This window comes from Brassica napus, chromosome C8 (genome assembly GCF_020379485.1).
Source record: "Brassica napus cultivar Da-Ae chromosome C8, Da-Ae, whole genome shotgun sequence".
NCBI classification, from domain to species: domain Eukaryota; kingdom Viridiplantae; phylum Streptophyta; class Magnoliopsida; order Brassicales; family Brassicaceae; genus Brassica; species Brassica napus.
The window spans coordinates 40,578,114-40,599,645 of record NC_063451.1 but is presented as its reverse complement, the minus strand read 5'-3'; the positions used below and the strand labels follow the sequence as shown (position 1 = coordinate 40,599,645).

The window sequence follows — 21,532 nt, the reverse complement described above, 5'->3', positions numbered from 1 at the left end:
TGATGAGAATTTGTTATGCCGTGATAACATAATCCTTTATGTTATATATATAGGGTTACATCCCTTATATATTAAAAGAGATGCATTGTAATAAATGCGTTCACATTCAACTGGACACATGTCACGTGTAGAAGCATTGTAATAAATGCGTTCACACTAAAATGGACACATGTCACATGTAGAGAGCTTCTCAGCCAAACTCTACATAAATATGTTCACACTATGTACTTTACATTTTTTAATATAAAACTCACATTCATGGTTCTTCTTTACGTTTTTTACTGTTTACGAATAGAGCTGGAGAAATTATTCATAAATTTTGATTCTATTCGTTATCCGGTTTGATTCGAACCGAAAAATCCGGATATCCGTTACTCTACGAAGCAAATCAAATACTAAAATGCAATGTCCGTAAAAAAAAAGCAAATCACCAAATATCAATATTTATAGGAACAGATATCCAATTTGATCTGTTATATGCATATATATATATACATATATTTAAAGAATTATATATAAGTTACATATTATAGTTTATATAAAGTACAATATTTTTGTTTTTAGGTAATTTCATTTTAAGAATTTTATTTTTCATGTATTATTTTTTTTTAAATGTCATTTAATATTAATTAACAGTATCTTTATATATTTATCAACCATCTTTATATACTTTTACATACACATACATGTGCACATTGACGTGAGAACCTTATAACTAAATATTTACCACAACTAAAATATCTAATTTTTTTGGAAGTTAAAATATTCTTTTTCTTAATGCTTCTTTCACTATCGACCAAATTGTAGTAAAATGATTTGTCTTTATAATTTTTTTTTTTTAACTATTATCTGTTTAGAAACTATATTATGAAACCATTGTCATGACTATCTAAGATTCATAACATGAAAACAAACAAATAATAATAAATTTTTATTATTACAGGAAATAAAAAGCAAAAACATCAAACATTTTAACCGAACAAACTAAATAAATATTGATTTAAAATGATAGTTATATTTTAGGAGATTAAAAACCAAAAAACAACCTAAACCCGAACCGATATCCAGATTAAACAGATTAATGTCTCCTTAATCCTTATTAAAAAATAACGAAACTAATAATCACTTATTACTTAGTATGTAATCTATTTTGCAAAAGCATTAACCAAATACAAGAACGTAATAAAATAAAAATCAAATAATATTCATATTAGGATATAGAAAATCTCATCAAGACCACATAAATTCTCAAAATGGTAGAACACAAAACCACATTATCCTCAGATATAATAAAGAAAAGGCTAGCAAACAGTTTATAATACTAGAACCAAAGTTTCATCAGAAGCATTCAATTTTAAGATTTTTGAAATATTTAGGAAGTTCCATCAACTTGGCCACAGCTGCTTCCGCATTGAACTTCTTCGCCGGAGGAAACAAAGAAGTCTCGATCATCATATTCAGTATCACCGGCTTTTGCATCAGCAAACGTGAAACAAACGCAAATTCTTCCTCGTTGGAACCATCGAAATTATACAACCGCATATTATAAACGTATAAATCAGCGTTAGCGAACAGTTTTGCATGTGTTCTGTCGTTAGTAGAACATTCACCTTCTTCCCTATGAGATTTCTTATGCTGAAATGAAAATATGATATATGATATATGATATATGAGAGAAGTGGTCAAGTTCTATCCAATAATGAGAATTTAACAATGACATGAGTGTACCTTGAAAAAGATCTCAAGCTCCATCACAAAATTGGTCCACATAAGCAAAACTTCCTTCAGTATCTCCACTTCTTTCGGATCAGTTATATCTACACTCACTGATAAACACCCATACCGTCTCATATAAAAAAAGTCGCTCCCCAAAATCTCATGCCAAATGTTTGTTTCCTCCTGATTAAGATTCAGTATACATCATACATGTCAATATATATATATATATATTTATATTTATATGTATTATTTATTTTAGAGGTTTTTGGCCGAAGCTCCTAATCCTTTTATGCCCAAAACCAAATCATGTAATATTAGTTTCGTCACAACGGTATTCGAACTAGAGACCTGACACAATAGCTAGTCATGGTCCATTCCAGTTGAGGTAACGACCTCTAGTATATATATGTATTATTTTCAAAATATACAAAATGATTGTGTTAGTTAAGTTTGTACCTGGGCGAGATGTGATGATACATTACAGTAGAGGTGAGGACAATCATTAAGGCCGTGATTATCCAGCCAAGAATTTTTGTTAACCTGAATATTGGGAGCAACGAGGATGAAGTTGTCTCTATTAACTTTGATACACCTGATGTCTAGAACATCTAGACAAGTTGCATACACTTCCATCCTATCAATCTCGTTAAGGGAAGACAATTGCAAGAACTTCAAATTGTTGTTCTCGATCTTCAACACACCACGTGGGGTTAGGAAATTGACATTCAACACAATAACCTCGAGGGAGGAGAAAGCTGCTAAAACTCCACTAAGGACACTAGCTTGTGAGATGACAATGTTTATAAGATTGAGGGTCTTAAGATTCTTGCACTTGCTGAAGGCATCTGGACCTATTAGGTTGAATCCACAAAGTGATAGTGAACTGAGGCTATGATGTGAAAATGTATCTGGGTGCAAGCTGAGCAAATTAGCTCCTTTGTAACGCCTTATAGCAGGGATATAGTTTATAAGTGTGAGATCTTGTGTGTGCTTCAAACCAGTCACTGAGTCAATCCAACTTTGGAGCGTACCATCCTTATATTGGGATATGTAATGCTGAATAGTGCAGCTCTCTAGGTGGCCACGGTGATTATTTATAACCTTCAGAACACAAAATGATTAGTTTTTTTTCAAAAAGAATTGTACAGTGTATTAATTTCATATTATGTACGTGCAATGCAAACATCTGCATGCATGGAATAGAAGTTGTCTATCAAAACCTATATATATATATATATATTAAGACATGTTGTATAGTCTGTGCATGATTTGGTTCCAGCTAATTTGTTTGTGGGAAGCATATATATCAAATATCAAAAGTTCAATACTGTACAACTGAAAGCCATCATTAAGTATCATGTAGTTTTGTTTGTCTGTGTTCTAAGTGGAGTAACGCAACACATCACTTCTAGATTCTCATTCACTATGGTTTTTTGCTAAGAATGCTAATATCATATTCATGATGTTCAGATTTTACAAAAAGTTAAATCTAGTTAATACTCAATCTTGGCAAAAAAAAAAAAAAATAAGAAAAAACAAGATAGAGCAAAGATGCTTAATGAGCCTAAAGATTATATAATCCAACTTGACAAGAGGTTTAGAAATTGCTTCCTATCCTTTCTCATTCACTATGGTTCTTTACCCACTTTCAGATCTGTTAAAATATATTTGAGGCATATTATATCATATAGTAGTTTATTCTTCTACTACATATCCAAATAAACAATCATCTATCCAAACATAGCCGTGTGGGTTCCTTGTATAGAGAGACAAACCTTCGTAAATAAAATGATTCAAATGAAAACTTAAGAGAGAAAAGAACTGACGAACCTTGGTCATTGACCTAGCCAACTGAACAGAAGCTCGGTGCAAACGTTCCTTGGGGGTTGTTTCCAAGACCTTTCTCATGTCGAGGACGAGATGAGACCTCCATTTCCACACATCCATCCATCGTGACGATAAGAGACTTGTTCGTACTGCTTCTTCGGTGGACAATTTTGAGAGAATCAATTGCAATAACTCGTCTGGGAGTTTGCTGATCCAATCATGGTCATCGATATGATATTGGAGCTTTCTAGGTGACGATGTTGATGATGATGAGCGTGCCGTCATGGCTATTGGATCATAGAAGATGAAAGAAAGTAAAGCGAGAGAGAAGAGATAGAATGCACTTAACGTTGAGATGAAAATGATAATGGGAGATGTTTTGTGGTGTTTATGAAGATATGGAAGATTTTATTATTTTGGAAAAAATCACCAACTCTTGACCATTTGCAAATGGTCAATAACAAAAGTACATTCAACGTTCTTGCTTACTAGTTACATCATTAAAAAGGAACTTAAAATTTTTATCCTTTAAATGGTCTTATTACCCAGATTATTTTCTATTTGCGTTTGAACAGATGCTCCTCTCCTGACCGAGGATCGACGTGTTTAATCCAACGGCTATGAACCTTCTTCAAATCACCACCACCACTAGCTCCCACGTGTGCGATATCTAACCCTCTCCCGACGGGTAAAAACACCGATCTTACAACACGTGTGCCTCGTCTCAAAACACGGTGCCACTTAAACCCAGGGATAGACTTCTGCGTGGCGTTTTTGCACACCAAAACGGCACCCATTTTGCTCGTGTTCGCTAACCCCAACGCCTTGACGTACTCGCTTCGTTTTGAGTCCACCACCAAGAAGTCCACGCCGGAGAGTCTATCCACCACGTCCTCCACCGAGTCTCCGACCACTATCTCCGTCGCTTCGCTCACGACGGCTCCTTTCATCACGGTCTCGTACTCCAATCTTGACTCCTCGTCAGGAACTATGCATATGTGTCTTCCCCTGGTATGTATGGCCGCTACAGCTAGTCCGACACTGGTGGCGATAGGGTCTCCACGTTTCCAAGTCTCCACGATCAGCCTTGTGTTCCATCCAGCCGCCGTAGCTGATAAATACTCGGCCACACTTGATTCTTTGTAGCTTTTACACTTCAAGAATCACATATTTATACAAATTAAAAACAAGATCAAGATTCTAATTTCATATACATCAAGAACATTTAAACAACAAACACATATTAAAAATACCGTTTCAAATAACCTTAAAATATCGTTATAACCATTGAGTTATACTTCGTATCCAATTCAAGAAGTTCTTTTAAGAAAAAATAGCTCAGGTGTAACAAAATATGCACCATTGATTTAGAGTATTCTTACCTTTCTAACGGTGTGGATGTAAGCGTTAAAGGCAGTTTCCGGCGACCAGACGAGCTTCATGATCGTTATTTGTTATCTTTAATTTCTCTCTCTGTCTCTTTCGATGATGAAAATCTCAAATGTGTTTTCTTTAGGGAGAAGAAACGTTTATATACCAAATTTTAGCAAAAAAAAAAAAAAAAAAAAAAGAAACGTTTATATATATAAAGAGAAGTTGATGAAGGAGGTGTGAGAAAGACGGTTAGGCAGTTAGGTTAATAAATGGGTGAGGTTTGGCTTTAAGGATGGACTAGGCGTTGACATTTGTTTAGATCAATCATCACGTGTTCTCCTACATTACGTCTTCTTTGGGATTCTCAACTTTGTATTTAATAGCCTTTAACTTAAACGAGACGTTTTGTTTCTTTGTCTAGGGTTTAGATTCTATAGAGTGTAAAGGATTTTTAAAAAAAGGATTAAAGGTTGTTTGATTCAATATTTTTAGTATGAACTTTTGTGTGTCAGCCGTTAGGAAAATTAACACTTGTGTGTGTGACATGGGAATAGTGGTTTGTGATGTACTGTGTGTGCATGTTGATTCTTTTTTTTTTTTTTTTTTTGAACATAGCTTTCATATTAAAATGCAGGAGAAATAAAAAAATACAAGCCATAGACTAGTGTTTTAGAGCCCAGAAGACTAGTTAGTTAGACACACAATAAAGGACCCATTAAACTAGAGACTGAACGGTTTATGGAGCGATGATCACGATGCAGAGGAGCGTAGGGGCGGAGGAGGAAACGATTACGCCAGCCATTGCTGCATGAGAGAAGAAGCCACCGCAGGGTTTGAATCTCTTAGAGACGAGATCCTATCTGTGATCTGCCTCACTAAGGTCCGCGAGACACTTTCTGGTGTCCGGAAAGTCTGTCGATGCAAACGGCCGTTTCTCTCAGTCCAAGTCCAGTAGATGCAAGCCTGCCAGCAGAGACGAAGCAGAGTGCCCGTCAACGAATATCTGCTCTGCGCCTGAAGTTGTCCCAATACACGATCCCACGACCTTTCTGGCTGGACTCCACATCGCGAGGCTAAGGTTCCCCAAATACTCCAGGCATAATGACAGTCAAAGAAGAGATGGTTTCGACTTTCTGGAAAGCAGTTGCAGAGAACACATGTAGGAGACGTTTGGAGACCCCAGTCCAAGATTCTGTCTTTAGTCGGACAGCGATTCAGTACAAATAACCAAGCCAAGAAGTTATGTCTAGGGATTCCACCTTTGTTCCAAACAGAGTAGAGCCAAGATACTAAGGTATCTTGATGACTGTTGTGAATGATAAGCAAGGCAAGAAAAACTAAAAAAGAAACTATATATAGATTGAAGCAAACGTCTATCTTAGGGTTTTTATTAATAATGTAAATCATAATTATAAATGTTTTTGTGTTAAAAAAAAGAATGTTTAAATATACATTAATAAATTTCAAAAACCTAATTTCTTACTTGTTCGGTATAGAAAAAGATATAAACCAAAAAAAAGAATATGATTTTTTACTGTTACACTGAAATTTAAATCACCGGTAAGATTAGCAGATTTGAAGTTAGGTTATGTGAATTGGTACCATTTTAAATCTCATGTTTTTGGCTTACCTAAGAATACGGTTTGCTTCAAATCTCTGTATATAAAAAAAAAAAAAACTGTAAGCCTTTTTTATAATCAAAAGATAGTAGTTTCAATAAATGCTTTGTAATCTATCACAAAAAGGTTCATCGTTGGGATTTGATCGATGTGTCATGTGTATCCAACTAGAAAAAAATAATATCAAGACATTTATTTTGAGTTATGTTTTCTCAAGAGTGAAGACAGTTTAAGACAAGGGGGTTGCTTACTTGGGCGTTTATACATGGGCCTCAGTGTCTTCTTTATATTGCAAGGAGTTTCTAAATGGGCTTTTAAGACAAAGCCTGTTAGGGATTTTGGAACGAAAGTGAAAATGACCTACTAGGACAGTAAGAGGGTATATAATCAAACATCAATTAGGGTTTTGACACTCTTTAGCGCAGTCGCAGACGGACCAAACCGAAGAAGAACGTTCTCAGAGTAAAGCAATCTCCGTTAACAGACGTCGGCATGGGGAGGCTTCACTCTAAAGGGTTCGTTGTCTTCTTGTCTCTTCCTCGTATCCGATTGAGTATTGTCTGAAAACTGGCTCTCATTATATGTTTTTGTGTTGTGTAGTAAGGGAATCTCAGCATCTGCTTTGCCGTACAAGCGTTCACCTCCGAGCTGGCTCAAGACAACCTCTCAGGATGTAAGTTTCGTTCTGTTTGTCTTTCATGTGTCTGAAATGTTATGATTGTTTAGGATAAGATCAATCATAGTCTAGCATTGTTGTGATTTGTTTAGTAGAAGTAGTGAGATTCACTATGTTTTGCTAGTATGAAAGATCTAATATGAAGCTCGATTTGATTGTTACTTTGGACTATATGATGTAGTTCGTTGTAATGTTTTGAGAGAAATGTGTTTACACTTTGGTTGGTTCTGACTTTTGTGTTTCTGGTGGACAAATAGGTTGATGAGTCCATTTGCAAGTTTGCGAAGAAGGGTTTGACACCATCTCAGATTGGTGTCATTCTTCGTGACTCTCACGGTATCCCTCAGGTGAAGAGTGTTACTGGAAACAAGATTTTGAGAATCTTGAAAGCTCATGGTATGTATGTTTCAATCCCTCTAGATTTCTTCTTTTCTTTTTTTTTGTTTAGATATCTAAGGGCAATTCATGTGTTATTTTAATGAAGGTCTTGCTCCTGAGATCCCTGAGGATCTCTACCACCTGATCAAGAAAGCAGTGGCTATCCGCAAGCACCTTGAGAGGAACAGGAAAGACAAGGACTCCAAGTTCAGGTTGATTCTTGTCGAGAGCAGAATCCACCGTCTTGCTCGTTACTACAAGAAGACCAAGAAGCTCCCTCCCGTCTGGAAATAGTAAGTACACTCTAAAATTTGATTATTTGAAACTTTTCGATGATTATCAGTTACTTTGGATTTTGATCCTCATTTTCTTGCTTTTTCAGCGAGTCTACCACAGCAAGCACTCTTGTGGCTTAAGGAATCATAGAGCTGGTCAAAGTCTTTCATGAACATCCATTTCATTTGCATTGCAACTCAAAAGTTCTATGACAATAGACTTTGTATCTGTTTTTGATAGTTTTGATTATTTTGAATTTAATGAAAACTCTCGTTGATGTTTTGTTTCATTTATCTTAACGAGCTACAAATTGGGCCAAGAATGTACAATTGGACTGGCTTGTGTTGTGCTTTTCTGGGCCTATAGAAGCCCAATTCTCAATCAACTATACGTAAAAAAAAAATTCTAAATATGTCTTTTACATTTCCTTTTAGGGCAAATTTCCAAAATACCAACTTTCTAAGTTTATATTACAAAAATAGCACTCAAAAATTAAAATGACCAAAATAGCACATTTCTAAGTTTATCCTTTGTAAATTTTAATTTTTTTATTTTTCAAAATTTGAAATCTTATCCCCAAAACCTCATTTCTCAACCCTAAACCCTAAATCCTAAATCTAAACCCTAAAATCTAAACCCTAAACTCTAAACCCTAAACTCTAAACCTTAAATCCTAAACCCCACCCTTTAACTCTAAACCCTAAGTTTGTGACTTTTGATAAAACATTAAGTGCTATTTTTGTGACTTTTGACCTTGAGTGCTAGTTTGGGAACAAAAACTTGATTTAGTGTTATTTTTGTTTTTTTCTGTTTCTTTTAGCATAAGAATAAACTTGGATATCCGAAAAGTTGTGGGGTCTCACGTTTCATGATACTAAATTGACAAAGCCAACGCCGTAGCTTTCTTCTCTGGTTTTAATTAAGCTTTGGATATGGATATTTGGATACATGTGAAGGTGGAAACTTCACCATTCCTTTGCTATCTCCTTTTGATAAACATGGACCCCAAATGTAGATGATGGTATACTCTCTGTGATCATTAGTATTGACAAGAACCAAACCTTTTTTAATCTCTATAATCATTCTTGTCCACTGAATGTCACACTAGTAGTGACCAATGTTATTTAAGTAGGTGAAATTTAGCTGAAACTCAAAGCATATAACAACAATACACAACTGATCATAGAGAGTTTTACATTGTCTTCTACTTTCTCCTCTTCCCAAACCCAAAACCTATCTTGACCCGCATTACAAGAAACAAAAAAAAGAACGAAGAGTCTCTTTGCGTCTTGTTGCACTTTATTTTGAGGTAGTGAGACAATGTTGTGAAATGGTAAAGTCACTTAGAAGAATGACTTAGCCGCATCAACAACAGCTTCAACAGTGATACCAAACTCCTTGTAGAGTAATGGAGCTGGTGCACTAGCCCCAAACGAATTAATACCAATGGACTTCCCTTCACCTCCAACAATCTTCCCCCATCCAAAAGTCGAAGCCGCTTCAATACTAACTCTAGCAGACACACCAGACGGCAACACACTCTCCTTGTACTCATCCGTCTGCTCGTCAAACAGCTCCCAGCAGACGAAAGACACAACTCTCACGGTTTTGCCTTCTTTCCTCAGCACCTCCGCAGCCTGAGCAGCAATCTCAAGCTCTGAACCAGTTCCAACCAAGATCACATCAGGTTTGTTTCCAGACGAGTTGTCAGAGATCGTGTATCCACCCTTCTCAACTCCTTCGATGGATGTCCCCGGAAGCTGAGGAAGCTTTTGTCTAGACAGAGCCAAGATAGACGGTGTCTTGCGCTTGGTGACAGCGATCTTGTACGCACCGGCTGTTTCGTTTCCATCAGCGGGACGGAACATGAGAGTGTTGGGCATCGCGCGGAAGCTAGCCAAGTGCTCAACGGGCTGATGGGTTGGTCCATCTTCTCCGAGACCAATGGAGTCATGAGTCATCACGTAGATGACTCCAGCTTCAGACAAAGCTGAGATTCTCATCGCGCCTCTCATGTAGTCAGTGAAGACGAAGAAAGTTGCACAGTAAGGGATGAGACCAGGGCTGTGAAGGGCAATGCCGTTGCAGATGCCTCCCATTCCGTGCTCCCTAACACCAAACCTAAGGTTTCTCTCTTCGGGCGTTGCCTTTTGGAAGTCACCAAAGGCTTTTAGCAGTGTCATGTTGGAAGATGCAAGGTCAGCACTTCCACCGAGGAAACCGGGAACGACTTTAGCTAGGGCGTTGAGACATTGCTGTGACAAGTTTCTTGTGGCGTCACCTGGAGACTCTGGTGTGTATGTCTAAAAATAGAAAGAAAACACAAAGTTGTTGTAAAACCACATATCCAGTGAGAGTTTACAAATGGTCGTTTTACTTACTGGTAGTGCCTTCTCCCAGCCAGCAGGTAATTCACCAGTGATGATAGATTTCAACTCTGCAGCTTCCTCTGGGTACTTCTTTTCATACGCTGCAAATGATGCATTCCAGTCAGATTCAAGAGCTTTGCCATCTGGCGTGTGACGGCTCCAGTGGCTAGAGAAAGTGTGAAAACCAAAGAGTGAGTCAGTTCCATAGCAAAAAAAAAAAAGTAAACAGATGCCTTTTTTTTTAGATTTTACTTACCTTTTAACTTCATCAGGTACCTTGAATGGCTCATACGGCCATCCAAGGTTGTTTCTGGTAGCCTCGACTTCCTTCTCACCAAGAGCAGCTCCATGGACACTGTATGAGTTCGCCTTGTTGGGAGATCCATAACCAATTGTAGTAGTGACCTGCAAAATTCATATAATGGTAAATTAACACCAAAGGTCTTTACATTAGACTAAACCAGTGTCTAATGGCTAAGGAAATTGTCTAGTTACCTTAATCAATGTAGGCTTGTCTGTAACAGCTTTAGCTTCTTTAATAGCAGCACGGATCTCGTCATACCCAGTATTACCATTCTTCACCCAGATAACATGCCATCCAAGAGCTTCAAAACGCTGGTCAACATTCTCAGTGAATGCAATCTCGGTATCTCCATCAATAGAGATGTGGTTGTCATCGTAGAAAGCAATGAGCTTTCCAAGTCCCCAGTGACCAGCTAGAGAGGCAGCTTCATTTGAAATACCCTCCATCTGACAACCATCTCCAAGGATCACATACCTACACAATCAAAATACAAAACAATCAAGAGCCTATTACAAAACAAGAATGATGATATAATTTTCAAAATATTACGTGTAGTGGTCGACAACTTCAGCATCAGGTTTGTTGAACCTAGCAGCCAAATGCTTCTCAACAAGTGCTAAACCAACAGCATTAGCAATCCCTTGTCCAAGAGGACCTACATAGCATCGAAAAAAAAAAGCTTCTTCATTTCACAGAACCCACAAAGCAAAAAGATAAAGACAAAAGTCTCAAACCAGTAGTGACTTCAATCCCAGGAGTCTCGAAATTCTCAGGATGCCCTGGTGTCTTGCTTCCCCACTGTCGAAAGCTCTTCAAATCCTCCTCCTAACAAAACAAAGCCCAACACTTTATCAGTAAAGTCCAATCCTTTAGAGATAAACATCAATAAAGTTTGAATCTTTAAGATCACTGACCAATACGCTGTCGTATCCAGCGAGGTGAAGCAACGCGTAAAGCAACATACAACCATGACCAGCAGAGAGAACGAACCGGTCACGGTTGAACCAGTAAGGGTTCTTGGGGTTATACCTCATGACCTCATCGTAGAGAATGTGAGCCATGGGAGCACATCCCATGGGAAGACCCGGATGACCCGACTTCGCCTTCTCCACCGCGTCGATAGCCAGGAACCTGATCGTGTTCACAGATTTGTCCACGATAGACGCGTCGGTGGTCGGCTCTAGCGTATCTACAGCCGCGGCGCGAACAGCGAGAGGGCGGAGAGAGCGGAGTTTGGTCGTGGACGCGGCGGCGTTGTTGCGGCGGCGAGAGGAGGAGGCGGGGGCGCGTGAGAAAGGTGAAGGTAAGGAGATGCGCTGGTCTGAGCCATGGTGGGAGATGGCGCGAGCGAGGAGGGCTTGGGAGAGAGCAAGGGAGGAAGTTGAAGCCATTGGATTATGGTTTCTCGCTCTCGGAAGGAAGCTGATTGTGAAGAGATGAAATGAGAGACTCTCTGCAAAACTTTGTTTTTATGAGTTAGAGATGATGATGTAGGATCAGATCTGACCGTTGAATACCATCGAAGGGTTTCATCGTGGCCGTTGATTGAGGGTAAGAGTTTAGTGATGCTCTATGCCTTTAGCAATTTTATTACATTATCCTTTTTTTTGCCAAATAGTCTTTGGATATTCCGCCAGCCATGATAAAAATAAAATTCTGAAAGAATTTTATAAATCCACAAAGAGATGCTAGTTACCAATTTTAGCACAAGGAATATATATCGTTACCTTGTTTACCACACATAATGAGTCTAAGCAAAAAATCTGAATTAAAAAAAAAATATCAAATCCAATATAATGTATATTTAAACGATATACTCAACAAACGAAAAAAACAATCCAAACGCAAACCAAAAATCTACTAATACAAAATATTAATATATACCTAAATATTTATTATGTTTTAGTATTCTAAATACTCAAATTATAATTAAATTTTGGTGTCGGTTCAGTTCAGATTGGTTCGATATTTTCAAACTGAAATATGTTATCTGAAAATCTGACATGAACCTTGCATAGTATCCAAATGTCCAGCCCCAATATCTACAGACGAATAGTGCTGGTTAAGATTATGTAGTCCATTGGTGAAGTCATTATTTAGTCTAGTTCAAAAATGTATAGAACAGATCCAAAATAAGATAATGGGCTCAGAGAACTCATCGTCTTTCTATTACTAAGAGCATGTTTATCAGCGTGTCTTAAGGGAATTGTTTAGCTAAATTGGCACTTAAAATAAAAGGAAAAAAGACAATTAAGGAAAGCACGTCTCCTAATTTAGGTTTTGAAGGCACGTTATTTAGCGGGTACATGGCACAATCAGATTGGCTGGAGGAGCGGTCCGTCTCATTTCTTCTTTCTTTCTCTCTTTCTGTTTTTCCCTTTCTTTTCTCTCGGTGCCGAAACCGCGAATCCTCGACGACTCCTCGACGAAACGGCGAGGTCTCTTTCGGTGGCTCTCGGCGAGAAAGGAAAACGACACACTCTCTATCGGTGGCTCCCCTCCAACAAGGAAAACAGCGACATATCTCTCTAACGGTGGCTCTTTGAGGCGTCATCTCTCTCTATCGGTGGCTCTTTGAGGCATCATCTCTCTCTATCGGTGGCTCACTAAGACGAAGATAAACGGTGACTGTTGCGGCTCCGGCGAATCGAAAGGTTGTATATCTCACTCTGCATGTCTTGATTCTGAATTATTTGATTAATTTGATATGTTTTGATTTATTTGATTTTTTTGACCTGGTTTGATTTATTTGATATGTTGTGATTTGTTTATTCATCGTGGGTTTTTGTGTGAGAATATTGATCAAAGTCGTTTCTTTTTGTTTTTCGATCAGGGAAGCTGGTGATCAGGGGAGCTTATGTGGCAGAGGATTACGAAGCTGGTGGAGGTTTGGTTGATGAAGAAGATAATGATGGTTGGGTTGCTTCTCATGGAAGGCCTAAAGGTTTACTTTTATATCAAATATGCAAAATTATCTTAACATATAAATCTTTGTAATGGTTTTGATTTGTTTCTGTTTTTCTTTTGTCTTGAGGTTGTTTGATCAAGATGGTATTGAAGTTGTTTGATCAAGGTGAGACAAAGGCCTACGATCGTTCATACAGGTAAATCCCTCTCTTTGCTCTGGAAAATTGGATAAAACATTGTATTAGTTTGAAATGAATTAACTCGTGGGTCAGTGTTTGGTTATGTAATAAATTGATGTTTAAGTGGTTAGATAGAAATGAGATTATGGTTGGCTTAGATAATAAATAATTTTTATGGTTAGATAGAAATGAATGGATTACATTGATGAATGTGTTGGATAAATGTCTAATCGGTCTTCTCTTCAATGCGTTGAAGCTTCTCTTCAATCTATTAAATTATGTGTTTCTCCTCTGTGTTGAATACATTTCTCATTGTGTTCTTCCCTTCCCACTTTCTCATGTCTGTTATTTTTTTTCTCTCTTCCTTGACCTTGCTTCCGAAATGGATTTTTATCCATCTTCCCATACCTCAAACTTTGTTGACCTACTTAATAGCCAACAAAACATTTCGTTTGGTAACAATGAAGAGAGTGTCTCACTATCTTCATCACAAGCTTTTGGAACCGAAGATGGTGGAGAGAGTGGTACACAGCGTAGAGAAAGGCGGAAGTGGACGCATGCGGATGATATTGTGCTCATTAGCTCATGGCTTAACACAAGCAAAGATCCAGTGGTTAGCAATGGGCAAAGATCAGACACTTTCTGATCAAGAATAACAGCTTATTTTGCGGCAAGTCGTCAAGATATTGGCTGCGAGAGAGAGGCCATGCATTGCAAGCAACGTTGGCACAAGATCAATGATCTTGTGTGCAAGTTCTGGAGCCTACGAAGCTTCAAACAGGGAGAAGACCAGCGGTCAAAATGAGAATGATGTGCTCAAACTAGCACATCAAATATTCTACACCAACCATAAGAAAAAATTCCTCCTGGAACATGCTTGCAAAGAGCTGAGGAACGACCAGAAGTGGTGTGAGGCATCGTCTGCTAAAAACGAATGAAGTTCTAAAAAAAGAAAGTGTGAAGACGGTGGAGATTCTTCAAGCTCTCAAGCAACTGACATGAAGCGTCCACCGGGTGTAAAAGTGTCAAAGGCCCATGGTAAGAAGACAGTGGCTGAGGAGAAAGCGATGAAGGAGTTTGAGACTATGTGGTCTATAAGACAACATGATCTCGCCCTGAAAGAACGCTTGTCTAAGATGAGACTACTGGACAGTCTGATTGCCAAAAAAGAACCTCTCGTTGAGTATAAATAAGCCCTCAAGAAGAAGTTGATTAATGAGTTGTTGTTGTCTTAGTTTAGGTTCCTTTGTTGTGTTCTCTTGAAGTTTAATGTTCTGTTCTCTTGAAGTTCATGTTCTGTTCTCTTTTTAATGTTTCTTGTTATGTTTTAAATGTGATTGTTTATGGTAAAATGTTTCTTGAAGTTTCATATTCTCTTTTAAATGTGCTTGTTTATGGTAAAATGTTTTTTGAAGTTTCATATTCTCTTTTAAATGTGCTTGTTTATGGTAAAATGTTTCTTGAGGTTTATGTTCTCTTATAAATGTTCTTCTTCATATTGCAGGCTGCTTATATCTTTGGAGCAAAGAAGACAGAGGTCACAGGTTAATGTTGTTGTTGTTTGTTGTCACGGTCTGTAAAAGCTAGAGGTCACGGGTTTGTTGTTTGTTGACGTTGTGGTCACGGGTTTGTTGTTTGTTGTGGTTGTAAAAGTTATAAGTCACGGGTATGATGTTGATGTAAAGAATATTGTCTTCTTGTCAAAGCTAGAGGACCTGAGAGTGTGTAAAGAACACGGACTTGTTGTCTTTATAGTTTTGTATCCTTGTTTCAATTTTGCATCACACACACTTATAAATTGGTTTGTATGTTCACCATTTTCTCCATTCTCTTTCAAAAAGAAATCTTCTATCTTTAAGAAATCTAAAAGAAATCTTAATCTCTTCTTTCATTTTATCTCGTAACAAAAACTCAAATAATTTTCATCTTGTAACCAAGAATCTCAAACAATTCTATCTCTTCTTTCATCTCGTAACCAAAACTCAAACAATTTTCTATCTTGTAACCAAAACTCTCAAACAATTTTCATTTCTTCTTTCATTTTAAAAAATTATCATCTCATGGCATCTTCATCTCAAGACACTTTCGAGGATTCGTTTGATGAAACTTTCGATGAATATTTAGATCAACGTTTCGATCAAGCATTTGAGAATTTGTGCAATACTCATGGTCATCAAGAAGACCAAAGGAGAACAAGAAAAAATGAGAATTTATTGAAAGAAACCGTGAAGAAGGTCATCTCCGGTTATGGAATGATTATTTCAATGACGCTCCAATATATCCTGAAAATCTATTCCGACGACGATTTAGAATGAACAAGCCATTGTTCATGCGTATTGTTGATCGCCTCTCCAATGAAGTTCAATTCTTCCGTCAAAAGCAAGACGTTACCGAAAGACTTGGTCTCTCTGCACTTCAAAAGTGTACAACAGCTATTCGTGTGTTGGCATATGGTTCTGCGCTTGATGCGGTCGACGAATACCTCCGGCTCGGTGCAACCACTTCTCGGTTATGTGTTGAAAATTTTGTGGAAGCAATAATAAATTTGTTCAGCGATGAGTACCTAAGAAGACCAACACCGGCTGATCTTCAGCGTCTACTTCATATTGGAGAGCTTCGTGGATTTCTTGGGATGATAGGAAGCATCGATTGCATGCATTGGGAATGGAAGAATTGTCACACCGCTTGGAAAGGCCAATATTCTCGTGGTTCGGGAAACCCCACAATCGTTTTAGATGCGGTTGCTTCATATGATCTCTGGATATGGCATGCGTTTTTTGGACCTCCAGGTACCTTAAATGATATTAGTGTTCTTGATCGCTCACCTGTTTTTGATGACATAATAAATAGTCGAGCCCCGCAAGTGCATTTCTCGGTCAACGTAAGAGAGTACCATTTGGCTTACTATCTCACCGATGGTATTTATCCAAAATGGATAACTTTTATCCAATCTATTCCAATTTCCAAAGGGTCGAAAGCAGTTTTATTTGCACAACTTCAAGAAGCTGTCCGAAAAGATGTTGAACGTGCTTTTGGAGTTTTGCAAGCTCGATTTGCCATTGTCAAAAATCCCGCCCTTTCTTTGGATAAGGTCAAGATTGGAAAGATTATGAGAGCATGTAGCATACTCCATAATATGATAGTAGAAGACAAAAGAGATGAATACACTCAATATGATATCTCAGATTTCCAACAAGGAGAAGGGAGCGGAAGTTCACATGTCGATCACACCTATTCTACAGATATCCCAACTAATATCGCCAATCAGATGGGTGTTCGAACAAGAATTTGTGATAGACAAGCGCATCAACAACTGAGCTTCGATGCTTCTTTGAAATTATTATCGTTTATTTTACTAATATTTGTTTTTATGTTTTCATGTTTGTATTTTAAAATCTATGTTTAAAATGTTATGTTTAACTTTGTTTTATTTAATAAATAAATTTAATCTTTGTTTAAAATTTTATGTTTAAAAAAAAGTTTAATATTTTTTTATTGTTAAAAACCTTAATTAAGAAACCACCAATAAACCACTATAATTAAGTGTCTCTTAACAAAGTCTCTTATCTTAATTTTAATAGTTAAAAAATTATTAAAAACCACTTAAGAGACACTTAAGTGTTTTACAAATAAACATGCTCTAAGGGCCAGACTGGTTCACAGGAGTTTACGGTTGTGGATGCGGAAATTTACGGATGCAGATTGCGGTTCCAAGCGTTATTAAGCATTTTGTACGACTGGCACAATGTTTAAAAAATGTTGCGTTTGCGGAACATTTGTAACTGGTTGATTATGAAATATTGCAACGGTTTAATAATAAATTATCAATATTAACATATTATAACATTATAAAACTATAAAAACATACTATTGTGATAAAATATAATGATTATTAATATAATATGATTTATAATAATATTATGTTTACTTATGTTACTCTTTGTTAATTTAAATTAATATATAAAATGTGTGTATATATATATTTCTAATATTTCTATTTAAAAAGTTAATTTTAAAATTTTAAAAATAATTTTATATTAATTTATCCATCCGCAACCGCAAACGTTAGATAGAACCAGCTTTTGATTTTAAGAGGTTCGGAGCGATTTTTATGATTGTTTCGAAATTATGTCAACCCCTACCAATCGTAAAAGCTGCGTTTGCGATACCACCCGGGGAAACAAGTCGGACCTAAGACCATGACGGGTTCGGACGATAATGCGTTTTACTCAGCTCTGGTCTGTTCTTCGGGCTTCTGTATATTTCTGCGCCTATCGAGACGATGTAGCTAATGAAATTTATTATAATGCAAATATTCAAAATAAATCTTCTAAGAAACATAAACATTATAAAATAAATATGTTCACGTTGATGTTATTATCGAGTTACTTAAAGACCGGCTCAAACCCCACCGATACCCCAAGGTTCATGTCACGTATCTGCATCCAAAAACTCTATTTATAAAATTTATGTTTGTTACATGACTTTTTTTATGTTTTCACTTGATCCAGATCCAAAAGAAGGCGGCTAAAAGAGCCTATTTGTATACTTAATTAGGGGATGTGCATCGGAGGCTTTTAGCAGTTTCTTAGGGGTAGACCACAAAAACATAAAAATCGGTAACCAAAAGCGCCAGTTAAGGATCGATGTTTGAGTGATACTTGTACTGTTTTGCGGGTCCCACGACACGTGGCGGCCTGCAATTGGTTCCGGTTTTTTTTTAAAAAAATCAGATAAGATAGAAAAAAAAAAATTTAGAAACCCCATTTTGGGTTTCACCCGATAATCATGGTCTTAGCAAATTAATTTATTTTAATGTAATATTGGGAAAGTAAAGGAAATAGTATACACGCCTTATGAAAATGGCATGGAGTTAATCCAACCTCAGAGGTTAGAGTTGTGTGAAATAGCTGGTTTAGATCATGGAATAGTTAGTGGTCAGGACCAGAACGGTGTCTAGGACCATGACGGCTTCGGACGAGAATGCGTCTTACTCAGCTCTGGTCGACTCCTCTGGCTTCTGATCGGTAAGCATATGCATTGCCCCTCGAGACAATTTTGAGTATTATGTTTTGTTTTGTTTTGTTTCGTTGCAACTTAGCAAATTAATTTATTTTAAAGCAGTATTGAAAACATAAAGATTCTGAAGTAAATATGTTAACATTGATATTACCATCGAGTTACTTAAAGACCGACTCAAACCCCGGCAGAAAATGGTACCCCGGTGATAGGGATCCAAGAATCTCCTTGTATAAATCGGCTGACAGTGAACGGAGAAGCTTCGTCGGCGCCGTGAAGAACGTGAAACCCTGGCCAGCTCACCCTTCTACTAGTCCCTGCTCCACTTCCGGTGTTCATAAACTCGCCGTAATACAAAGTTGATAGAGCGAAATCTCCTCTCCATTCTCTCCACCCTCTTGGGTCAATCAACCCGTCGAGATCCGTCTTGAGAAACACCGTCCGAGAGTATTTCTTCCACGGCCGGCCCAAGTAGCTCTTAAACTGTCCTTTAACCGCCTCAAATTCTGGTGAGGCCCGGACCCGTGAGTTTTGGATCGATATGCCTATATTCAAATGTCATAAAACAATGGTTAACACTAAACATGAATATAGCAAACTATCAATACTCGATAGTAGGAGACTAGGAGTGCTCCAACCCGGTTCAGGTTAATAATTCATGTTATGTTGTCCGGGTTTAACAATGATAAACACAAAATAATGTTTTCATATGATTTGGTTTTATACTATTTCAGATTGAAATTAATTTTAGTTTCTTATGACTGACTGACATCATCACATTCACTTTTTGTGTATAATATTGATTTGGCTATTATGGTTATTGAGCACGGTTAATTGATAGTAAATGATTGGTCACACAAAAGGATTACCTGTATTTTCATGTGGGTTGTCTCTTCCTTGAGCTGTGATCATATTGCCTTGGTGATCCATTGGCCGTCTGACAAATATATCACAGTTTTGGAAAACAGCAGCCGCATCTCCAAATATGAAATCAATCGTACCTATCCAAAATATTTCCCAAATTCTTAATCCGTATATGATCACACATTACTTAGTAGTTTTTCTAACAAATAACCCTTGAACAAATCATATCAATAATACCATAAATATGGCAATCGCGGTAGAATTGACGAAGCGAGTGTGTGAAAAGAGTGTCTTGATATCCTCTGAAGCTACACCGATAGAATACAGACAAATCCGAGTTCACTCTCAATGCCACAGCTTGATGCTTATGTGGTCCTGCCGTGTTCTCGAACGTCATGTCCCGTGACCAAAATCCATCTCCGGACACCCCTAGATATATAGACATAACTAATAAATATGAACATGCAAAAATATATATATAAAGGTTAATAAAATGTTTGTATCTGTTATACCGAATGTGGCTGATCCATAAGTCGTGGAACCATCCGGGACATTTCGGTTATTGGTGATGATTGTACGGTCCATACCATCACCAACTAGCATTATGTTCTTCATGTGTCTATCTATTTCGATTTTTTCGTTATACACACCCGCTTTTATGTAGATTATCACTCTATTCGTCCGGCTTTTACCCATTCTTGAAACGGCGGCTAATGCCTCGCTTATCGACCGATGAGTTGCTGAACCGTCCTTAGCCACCACGAAATCCGCCCTTGACCCTGTCGGATCCCATGACACTAACATTCCTCCGCTCTGATTTGGTCTGACCGGTCCATGGTATGGTCTGGCTGGTCCATTATGATTTGGTCTCGTCGGTCCATGGTGTGGTCTAGTCGGTGCATGGTGTTGTCTCGTCGGTGTATGGTTAGGTCTCCCTGGTCCATGCATTTCAACACAACATTAAAAGTGACTTAAGGAAATCGTGTATCTCACGAGAAAACAATGCATTCTAGTGGAAATCAATCACTGGCCAATACGTACGTTACTAAATATATTTTTTCTTTCCAACAGCATGCGTTATATCCATTTGATTTTAATATATATTTGGTAATGCCACCGACACTTATACAGATTATTCGGTTATTGATGTAAATACATATATACATGATCGTATGTGTAGGTTCTTACTCTTTTTTAGACGACCTCTAGTTTTTTTGTAGAAAGCCAAAGCTTCGCCCAGAACAACCGTAATGTTACTATGGACCAAAGGCTTGTCGCCTTGACGTGACTGATCCAAGCCGTCTAAACAAGTGTGATGGTTAGCGAGCACGCCGCTTAGCCACGTTCTGACATCTTCAACGGTGAAATTCTCATGAGCCACTACAAGGTTTAACAATCTTGCCTCACTTTCATCGTATAGCTTCTCACAGTCACTTAAACCCAAACTATAATAACTTCTAGCAACTTCATTTGTTGCCTCAACCGTTGCCATTGAACCAAACCTAGTTCTCGCTTCAACCACCGAAGCTCGAGCCCTCTCGAGCACATCTAGTTCAGATGTGTTAAAGGAGATTGCGACAGTTGCAGTGGCTAGAAAGAACAGGATGGTGAAGAAGTCGGTGGCTTTAACAAACGAGTACATTTTTAATATTATTAGAATGGTTGGTGTGTTATCGTGATTTTCTTGAAGTGTGTTTTAAAATGACTCTTGTTGTTGTTATAGCTGTGTCTTTAATAGCAAACGAGGAATGAAACTTGTTCTAGAATGTAAATGAAGATGGTGGCGAGGAATCTAACACATGGAGAGAGATATAAGGCACGTGTGAAGACTATGTGTAAGCTTGTGTTTCTATGATGTTGATAGCCATGCATATGAGATTAGTTTTCATTAGTTATGTTTTACGTTTCTGGTTGTAAATTATTGCGAATGCGCGTGTCAAGGTGAACGTATACGTGTATATGGCTAAGATTGAGATTAAATAGTCTTTGGATTATATTACTCTGTCCTTTTCTTCTGAATT

General features: G+C 37.6%; 6 protein-coding genes across 6 annotated transcripts; 2 read left to right on the top strand and 4 right to left on the bottom strand.

Annotated features, from left to right (window-relative positions):
* Positions 1-1,257: 1,257 nt before the first annotated feature.
* LOC106414489 (F-box protein At3g60790) lies at positions 1,258-3,831 on the bottom strand. Its single transcript, XM_048764871.1, is given in 5 exon segments — positions 1,258-1,671; positions 1,673-1,720; positions 1,723-1,899; positions 2,176-2,820; positions 3,550-3,831. Coding segments are annotated over 5 exon segments (1,485 nt in total). The 3' UTR covers positions 1,258-1,338.
* A 102-nt stretch (positions 3,832-3,933) lies between these two features.
* LOC106414573 lies at positions 3,934-5,083 on the bottom strand. Its single transcript, XM_013855206.3, has 2 exons — positions 4,929-5,083; positions 3,934-4,700 (listed from the first exon to the last, which is right to left on the bottom strand). The coding sequence occupies exons 1-2, from the start codon at positions 4,986-4,988 to the stop codon at positions 4,104-4,106; spliced, it is 657 nt and encodes a 218-aa protein (XP_013710660.1). The 5' UTR covers positions 4,989-5,083; the 3' UTR covers positions 3,934-4,103.
* Positions 5,084-6,910: 1,827 nt separating this feature from the next.
* Positions 6,911-8,158, top strand: LOC106412000 (40S ribosomal protein S13-2). Its single transcript, XM_013852873.3, has 5 exons — positions 6,911-7,054; positions 7,140-7,212; positions 7,473-7,611; positions 7,700-7,886; positions 7,976-8,158. Exons 1-5 carry the CDS (start codon positions 7,032-7,034, stop codon positions 8,007-8,009), a joined length of 456 nt encoding a protein of 151 aa, XP_013708327.1. The 5' UTR covers positions 6,911-7,031; the 3' UTR covers positions 8,010-8,158.
* Positions 8,159-9,007: 849 nt separating this feature from the next.
* LOC106414826 (transketolase-1, chloroplastic-like) lies at positions 9,008-12,021 on the bottom strand. Its single transcript, XM_013855409.3, has 7 exons — positions 11,457-12,021; positions 11,277-11,367; positions 11,092-11,197; positions 10,734-11,016; positions 10,495-10,643; positions 10,251-10,404; positions 9,008-10,172 (listed from the first exon to the last, which is right to left on the bottom strand). Exons 1-7 carry the CDS (start codon positions 11,931-11,933, stop codon positions 9,213-9,215), a joined length of 2,220 nt encoding a protein of 739 aa, XP_013710863.2. The 5' UTR covers positions 11,934-12,021; the 3' UTR covers positions 9,008-9,212.
* Positions 12,022-12,251: 230 nt separating this feature from the next.
* On the top strand, positions 12,252-18,549 carry LOC111208722. Its single transcript, XM_048764870.1, has 4 exons — positions 12,252-13,196; positions 13,376-13,486; positions 13,577-13,646; positions 15,133-18,549. The coding sequence occupies exon 4, from the start codon at positions 15,940-15,942 to the stop codon at positions 17,032-17,034; it is 1,095 nt and encodes a 364-aa protein (XP_048620827.1). The 5' UTR covers positions 12,252-13,196; positions 13,376-13,486; positions 13,577-13,646; positions 15,133-15,939; the 3' UTR covers positions 17,035-18,549.
* Positions 18,550-18,725: 176 nt separating this feature from the next.
* Positions 18,726-21,241, bottom strand: LOC106414961 (probable pectinesterase/pectinesterase inhibitor 36). The gene is made up of 5 exons (XM_013855550.3): positions 20,700-21,241; positions 20,024-20,446; positions 19,749-19,940; positions 19,517-19,648; positions 18,726-19,192 (listed from the first exon to the last, which is right to left on the bottom strand). Exons 1-5 carry the CDS (start codon positions 21,151-21,153, stop codon positions 18,825-18,827), a joined length of 1,569 nt encoding a protein of 522 aa, XP_013711004.2. The 5' UTR covers positions 21,154-21,241; the 3' UTR covers positions 18,726-18,824.
* Positions 21,242-21,532: the final 291 nt, after the last annotated feature.